We start from the raw sequence: 8,322 nt of genomic DNA on the forward strand, positions 1-8,322 counted from the left end.
GTTAATGGAATATCTTTTTTGTGAGAATGACTCACAACTATCCTCAAAACTTTTAAATGCATAAATGGCTTTTCATATGCTGCACCCACGCATGTATGTATAGCTTAATTGTTATGTTAGTATTTATAGGTTTAGAAGATGTTTGTAAGACTCCAAATGTCTATATAAGTTATCAGTGGACTATTAATAAATTATTTCCTTCCAGATTTTTTCCAACATCTCTAAGATCAAGATTTTACTCTCCCATTTGGTCACCCCATATGTGACTGACAACGCCAAGAGGCCATTTCCGAATCTCTTATCACATGTAAAAATCAAGAAATTACGTCTATAGATCTGAAAAAATCAAGACATAAGTCAACAATCAATTTTTCTAAGGTAGAAAACGCTAAGCTTATGAAAAGATCATCAAACCTACCGATATGGGGAAGAAGTTAGAAAAAAATAAATGGGTGCTTTAAATTGAAAAAACAAATATATAGATGGCACTTAATTACTTACTATTCATTAGGGAAACTTCAAAAGTTGGATAACAAAATTGCACGCCGCATCAACAGACAACAGCCAACAAATATTTTCCAAGACACATCGAGAACACCTACCAAAATACAAAGCATAAAGAGTTGGTAGGAATTCAAAGAATCGTACTGATATACCAAGTTACCAACCATATGAACACCCTTCTATAATCATGATCAATGAGTTCTTTTCTCACTATAGTGAAAAAATGTTCTTATTTTGACGAGTCACTGCTACTTGCTGGATTGTATGCTTATATTAAGAATTTCTCCGGTCCATATTAAGTTTGTCAAAACAATTAATATTTGGAACCAAGGGAAATGTTTTACAGATCCCAGAAGATGTAAGGCTTTGAAATTCCTTAAGGGGTCGTTTGGTAATCCCATCATTTTAGTGTAAAAGTTATCTTGAGATTAGTTAATACCCTAAAACCCAGATTAACTTTATCCCAAGATTATTATTCTTATCTCATGTACCAAACGGCCCCAAAATGGTCGGAGTTAAAAGGATTTACTATCTAAAACATTCCTTGAGCTTTGCTGCAGACATTCTTTTACAAACAAAATCAAATAAGTTCAATTGGCATGTATTTTTACAGACTACTTCTGTTAGCGAAGTTTTTCATACAGTTGTATGTTTTGACAAACCTTTCAAGATGGAGAGGAATGCACAACTGCCCAAGCATTCCCATCTGACACCAAGTCATCTTCACTTTTGAAGGCTAATTAGTCATTGCAAGTCTATTACTCCCAAGAAATATTTCAGATCAGACGCTTTAATCTTCCAAACTCAAGTCCTAAAGGGGTATGTGATGACAATAGCCATTGAACGGTTAAACAAATAGAGCAGAGAACTTCCATTTTGCAAAACTTGATCTATTAAGTAACTTGTGAAGTAAAATCCTATAAGAAGCCGGAGCCCACTCCATAACAAAGTCATTTGAAGTTTAAGAATGACACTAGGACAAACAGATATCAAGATCGTTTACATCACGAAATGATCTGGACAAAGAATCAGCTCGGCTTGATGTGCTAAATATCTTCACAAATTTTTCTATAAGATTAAGAATCAGGTTTTGCATTACTTATTTCTTCAACAGGGGAAGAGTTCTAACCAATGCTTTATTGCAGTAACAGCAAATTTTGACCTTTTTCATTTGTACCAAAAGAGGAAAGAAATTGCAAATAAATGGTGATTTGGAAAGCTACGAGATCTACCAACTTCCTCGTGGAAAATTAGCCCCACATTAACATATATAAGGTAAAATCATGGTGAGACTTTTACCAGATGTGCATCATGAGACACACTCCTTGCTCAAAATGTAATCTACTGCTTCTTCCACTGTGTCCACAACCTGCATTAAATGAAGAGCATGCTTGGGCAATTTGTTCTTAGTAAAGATCATTATATTTGCTTGATGGTAGTGTAGAAATGGACCCTCACGTATATATGTGAAAGGATACCATCTATCCACCTTTTAGCTTCACAGGCTAATTTTCCAGGTAGATTGAGAAAGTGCAGACGGAATTAAAGAGAAATTAAATATGCTTCACAATATAAAAAATTAAAAAAAAGTAGATGCAAGCATAGTTCAAAAATATCATTCACCCACCAGATCTGCTGGGCAATCGTCATGATTTTCTTTCCCCTTGAAGACCCCAGTCCTTGTCAAAATAGAGAACCAAGGATTTCCAGCCTTAAAAAGTAAGATTCAGAGTTATTCATAGAATGAAATAGCTGAAAGTAGTAGCATATTAAGTCTAATAACAAACCTGTCGAGCTCCTTTGATATCAACAGCGGGATTATCACCAATCATATATAAGGTTTTGAAAAGCTGCTCTCTACCATCTACCTGATTGTTATCTTGAGATGATTGTAAAACGTGCGTCAATACTGTCTCCGCATTTTTAAATACAAAAGGACTTGGTTTCCCATATGACGTATACTTCAGCGCAGCAGGGTGGATACTGTAAACAAAAACTAGTCTCAGAAGTGCATCACAGGAAGCTGCAGTTTCTTTCACATCATCTCTAAATCCATCTTATGTATGTTTCACGTAATTTAAGATTTAAACTAAACCAGAGTTACATATTCAAAGCAAGGACGCCAACTCTATAATCAGAGCAAGATAATAAAACTATATGCAAGCTGCATTCTATATTGCCAGATATCATATCAAGTCTCAAGATATTTGGCAATGAGCCTCACGCATTGAAGACGGATTCTAATGCAATTCTGAAAGCACCCATGCCAAGTCGTTCTGATGGAAACAGAGCCTAGAGTCAAAAATCAGATAGAAAGGTTACCTTCTCTATGAATAGGTTGAAGAAAGCCAAGGACAATCTGATCTATTTAACACTAAAATACCTGATAGGCAAGGTCATCATTCGCAAAAAAGAGTGGTGGCTGGTGTGCAATCTCTTTTCCTGGTAGGCCTCCAGTCCTTAGAATGTCACAGAGAACCTAAATTGACTTGTCTAGTTAGAATTTCATAGCTTCGACTGAGAGCAAATTTGAACACACTGCATATAGTAAGACGAGATGCATGTAGATGCACACAAAAATATAGCATAAAAGTGTCTTTCGATCTTTGTTTCTTACTCCACATGATTTTAGCGCTAATCTACCAGGTACCTGTAAGTCTAAGCTTATGTTAAAAAGAAGAATACCTGGATGTCTCTGCTCCAATCAACAGAATCACTAACAACAAAGACTGCTTGCACTCTCTGTGAGCATGGATCATTGCTCAAAGCAAAATGCTTAGACTTGCTATTCTGATTAACATCCTGCTTGTCTGTCCATTTTTTGCATTGGGCCAATGGGTCAATGTTGTCAAAATAAGATGCATACTCGTCTATGGAGAGAACAGTTCTGAAATTTAAAGCGCAGTAGTATATCGCAGTTGAAATTGTTAAGTATATCAAAGCATACCCTCTCAACCTACATTCATAAAATGCAAAACCAGGAATCTTACTTAAAACCATATTCAGACATTACTTCAGCGGGTTCTCCTTTTCCAACAGCAACAACAAGCTCATCCTCAAATCTGTAACACAGAGTCGACTTGTTAAAGCCAATCAAAGCAACTTTTGATCTTTCAATATAGTAAAATTGATTTCTCATTAATGAAAACTAACTCAGTCCTAGCAAATCTTTTCCCTTGTAACCCTGTTCTGCAATCCTACAAAATGGCTAGTACATAGATTGAATCCCACGACTATGAGCTCTTAAGTTTGGTTATTGCGTCTGTGTCTAATACTTCTCCTACCCGTCACACTGTCCAACACTCAGTAGACACACAATAGGAACTTCAGCACTTTCAAGGTTTAGCAAGTTATTAAAGTAATACATAAAATCATAATTAATGAAATAAACATTTTCTGGCTGAGGCATTTACTCTCTTCATTCCGAATTGACTGTCCACACTCAAACGTTTTTGGACATCCAATTTGGGACTGAACATCTAACATGCGCTTTCAGAGTCAGCTTTAGAAGACTAATTACATAGGATAACCATTTGCTAAGCTTTGTTTTTCTTTCTTTCTTTAAAAGAACAAGTAACCATTTCTTAAACTGCAGTTACATTGACTATTTATGTGTTATCAATTAACTAAAGACATGCTTGTACTTCTATCAACTAAACTATGTCCCTCTTGTTTAATATACAGGTGTCAGCATAGCATACTGGTAATAAGGCCACATGTCTTTTAGGTGCTTCCATAGATCTTGCTATTAGTTTCAATTCAGAATAAGGGACGACCCTTGCATTTCATTTTTTGAAAGTACACCTACACAAAGAAATAGAGATTTCTGTTTTCTTATACTAATTATTCTTTTATATCTGAAAGGGGAGAGTAGGGTAGGAGATATAACAAACAAAAGATCACCTTCTCGTCAATTGTTTGAATGGTGTATGCCCCTGTATAACCTGCAGATTCATTCAAGTAAAAAAAAAAAAGCACGAGAGGCTTTAAGAAAAGGAGCGAGTAGCACATCCTAGGACTACCAACACGTGGAAATTATTGAAGAAAAAGAGCAGATTATGATCAAGACAAAGACTATTTTAGATAATCGTGAAAATATCCAGTAGGACCACTACTATCGTCTCACAGAAGTTGCATACCTGTAAAGGCAGGATATTGACATCCAATAATCTGGCCAACTCCTTTGCTCTTTTAGATTCAGGAACACCGCCCCCTATTGAACATAAGAGACCACGTTAAGCCCCTTTGTTCTGATAAGCAATAAGCTCTTAAAATGCATGTAAGTCCAGAAAAGTAGGTTGCAATAAGGTTGCAGCAATGAGTCACAGTGGAAAATAAATTACTTAGACAAGAAAACTATTCTAGGATGAATCAATATTTACTGTGATTCTAGTAAGTGAATGACGCCACTACTCAGTTTGTATCATTAGATCTAATTACAAAGATCTTTGAATAAACCTAGCGTCTATTCACCTGATTCATAAAACACATAAATAGTGCATCATTTTTATTTCACTCAATTTTGTTTGGTATAAAAAGTGGAACTCAAAATAAATTCAGAATATCCTAATACAAGATATTTTTCTGAAGCAAACCTTGCACCTATCTCCCAAGGAAATTAGGAACCAAAATACTAACTGATGACACTGACAACTAACAACTGAGAAGTTCTCTTCAGCTTTCCTGTTACTAAATATTCAACTTGAGGTAACACTTAGGAATCACATAAAAGATATTGCAGCATGTACTCGGAGCAAATCACCTTGCATGAAAGAGATAGTATAAGCAGTAAACTTAGTTATTGTATTAAGATACATAGCTGCTATGCTATGACCCATCCTATTCCATAAGTTGCTCTGCATAACTTAGAAAATTACACTTAAGGAGCTGTTACTTTAAATAGCAAAAGAACAAAAACAAAAACCAGCTGGAGTACCAAATAAATGGGTGCTGGACCAGAACAGGTTACATCAACCACTCACCATTAGTCAAGAATACATAGGGAACTTTCAGAGTACCTGCACAAATCAAAAGTTAGTTAACCTAACCTCCCTGAACATGGTTACCAAGAGAAAGTACCAAAAAAGTAAAAAGGAGTTTTTTGTGATATTATTTGTGCAGAAGAGATTGATAACATTGTCCAAATATTGGTTAAGGCAAGCGATATTGGAAATGTGTAAGGAAAAATGACTTAAGTGGATAATAAGATGTCTTCGAAATAGCTGAATCCAAAAAAGTTGAGTATTTATTCTTTCTATTTCTTGTTATACCACATGCAGTAGATATTGTACATTACAAAAGTAAATACATTGTCACCCTGGCCTTTGTAATTGCAGAATAAGCAGGCCACTGCAATTCATGAATTCTAGCTTCTAAGATTCTTAAGTTTCAACTTTAAAATAATTTTCATTTCCTCTTGTAACGAACCTTACACGATCACCAATCAATTGAATTTCAACTAGAGAGATAAAAAAAAGAACAAACGGTAAATCAAATGTAATAAGCGAAACGATGTCGTACCAGAATCATCATAGAGGCGTTTGAGAGCTGGAGGAGAGCCGCCGATAGGAATGCTGCCACGAAGCAAGACGCCGTCAATGTCGAACGCAATGCCGAATGACGCTCTGTATCAAATAGAGTATGAATTTCTCATAAACTATCGCAATAAAGTCATACATACATACAGTAAGAGATAGGGGGAAGAAATTTAAGTACGGATTGGAGAGGGAGTGCAGTTGGCGAGAAGAGAAAGTTGAAGATAGTGAAGGCGCTGTGCTTCGAATCTGGGAAGAAGAGAGCTTTCTTGTTAAGATCTGGAGAATTCTCATCGTCTCTTTGATCCAAAGCTGGAGAATGCTCCTAAGTCCTATCCCCGCTTCTTGCCTATTTTCAACAGTATAAGCCGATTGGTTTATTGGACACAGCATGCCGTTGTACTAGATTATTAGTATAATTTAAATCTTTTTAATTACGAGTAATTTTTTGCAACAAAAATATACAGAATTCTTTTATAGTTATATACTATATACTTTAACTTTATCCTTTTGTGTATTAAAATTATATTATCGTATCCTTATTGGACCCTAAACATAAGGAATCATTTTTGTAAATTTTTCGTAGAAAATAGTCATATTCTTTTTTTTTATAATTTTGTTTTTTGTTTTCTCAGACAAGAGGGGTTGCTCTGATGGTAAGCAACTTTCCAATCAAGATATTGTGAGTTCGAGTCACCCCAAGAGCAAGGTGGGGGAGTTTTTGGAGGGAAGGATGCCGAGGGTCTATTGGAAACAGCCCCTCTACCTCATTGTAGGGATAAGGTCTGCGTACACACTACCAGTATATTATTGTTTTTGTTTTCTTCATCATTATTTAGGTAATTAGGTATGAAACTAAGAGTCCACTAATCCCCAAGTCATGTCCACCTCAACCAACATTCTGCATATGAAGGGGGTGAATCCATACTCTCTAAAGACGCGGCTTCAATGAAAAATCAATGCGCCTCTTACATTACTTAAATGAATCACGCTCTCATCACACTGATGAAACAAGAAATAGAGGGAAAAAACCATAAGAAGACGAACGAACGGAATATTTTTGACGTTAAAAAGGATTATTTGAAAAATGTAATTTCTGTTTTAAAAAAAATTAAATTATGGTGGATGTCTACATTTTTTTCATGATCTTCTCAAATGCTCAATGACATATTTTTATGCTTAATGGCATATTCAATGACATATTTTTCTTCACTTTTCATGCATATGTAAAAGTCTTGTAATAGATAAGAAAATACACACAATTGAAGAAGAAAATCTCTTCATTCTCTCTATCTCCATTTTTTGTTCATGTTTTACTAAATTATTTTTATTTATAACACGTTATCAGCATGAATTGCTCATTTCATGATCTTCTACGTCAAGACTATGTAAATTATAAGCAAACAATGAGATCAAGTACAATGAAAAATGTCTTGGATGATAATACAAAGATAAGTTTTACATTCATCTAAACTCATTCATACTTTCATATCTTTGCATTAACTTTATGTGTAGTGTTTGTATCAATGAAATAAAGAACTGGAAAGGTATGTCTTTATTTGCTACATATCTTATAGGACAAAGATAATATTCCAACGTATATATATGTTATGACCGTTTACATACTATGTTAGATAATTATTAAGGTAATTTAGTAATAATATTTTTACCATCACATGATGTATTTTATTGAAAGTAAAATTATCAAATATGTAGGCGATTTTAAAGTACCTTGCAAATTTGGCATTCGAATATACAATCAATATAAACTCATTTTAGTTATAATTTATAATAGTCACGGTTATGCATTAAGCCTTAAATATTTTTGCTGGAAACATACGGCTCATTCCTCTGTATTGAATTTTTTTGGTGAAGTTCTTATAGTCTTAGAAATATAAGTGGTCATAGGTTATCTGCACCTTCCCCTTGATTAATTTATTAAAATATAAAAGTGATTGTATCATTTAAGAAAAAATTGACATATATCTTAACTAGTATTTTTGTTGCAGGGGAATTGTTTCAAGATTGAAATAGTTATATATGTCTTCTTGAAAGTTAATTTACTTATGCCTATAATTAAGAAGTAATAATATTTTAAAGACTCGAGTGCGAGTCCTAGTGATTTTTGGCCTATTATGTCAAAGATTGAGGGTAAGACGACGGGTTCAAGTCCCAACGCACTATGTTGATGAAAAGACGTTGGATTTAAGTTCCAACGCATTATGGCCTAGCATGCCTTTATATGGGTAAGGCATTGGGTTTGAGTCCTAATGCACCATATTGA

At 34.6% G+C, this 8,322-nt stretch overlaps 1 protein-coding gene across 8 annotated transcripts in view; it reads right to left on the bottom strand.

Moving 5' to 3' along the window:
- The window catches only part of LOC104089365 (mitochondrial hydrolase YKR070W), a 15,343-nt gene extending 8,880 nt beyond the window's left edge, over positions 1 to 6,463 (bottom strand). For 3 of the 8 annotated variants that reach the window (XR_684738.4, XR_011408715.1, XR_684739.4), the window contains exons 1-13: positions 6,220 to 6,463; positions 6,025 to 6,128; positions 5,487 to 5,522; positions 4,644 to 4,717; positions 4,408 to 4,448; positions 3,495 to 3,566; positions 3,190 to 3,391; positions 2,888 to 2,983; positions 2,729 to 2,796; positions 2,292 to 2,487; positions 2,132 to 2,215; positions 1,804 to 1,873; positions 502 to 598 (exon numbers count right to left, since the gene is read on the bottom strand). Coding sequence is in view for 2 of the 8 variants with exons in the window: in XM_009594232.3 (XP_009592527.1) it covers positions 1,814 to 1,873; positions 2,132 to 2,215; positions 2,292 to 2,487; positions 2,729 to 2,796; positions 2,888 to 2,983; positions 3,190 to 3,391; positions 3,495 to 3,566; positions 4,408 to 4,448; positions 4,644 to 4,717; positions 5,487 to 5,522; positions 6,025 to 6,128; positions 6,220 to 6,431 (1,245 nt within the window). In the remaining 6 variants the exon portion in view is untranslated. Of the gene's footprint in view, positions 1 to 159; positions 599 to 1,166; positions 1,316 to 1,393; positions 1,874 to 2,131; positions 2,216 to 2,291; positions 2,488 to 2,728; positions 2,797 to 2,887; positions 2,984 to 3,189; positions 3,392 to 3,494; positions 3,567 to 4,407; positions 4,449 to 4,643; positions 4,718 to 5,486; positions 5,523 to 6,024; positions 6,129 to 6,219 lie in introns of those variants that run through there. The other 5 variants (XR_011408716.1, XR_684737.4, XR_684740.3 and 2 more) reach the window with 5 other exon arrangements.
- Positions 6,464 to 8,322: the final 1,859 nt, after the last annotated feature.

This window comes from Nicotiana tomentosiformis, chromosome 6 (assembly GCF_000390325.3).
Source record: "Nicotiana tomentosiformis chromosome 6, ASM39032v3, whole genome shotgun sequence".
Lineage (NCBI taxonomy): Eukaryota > Viridiplantae > Streptophyta > Magnoliopsida > Solanales > Solanaceae > Nicotiana > Nicotiana tomentosiformis.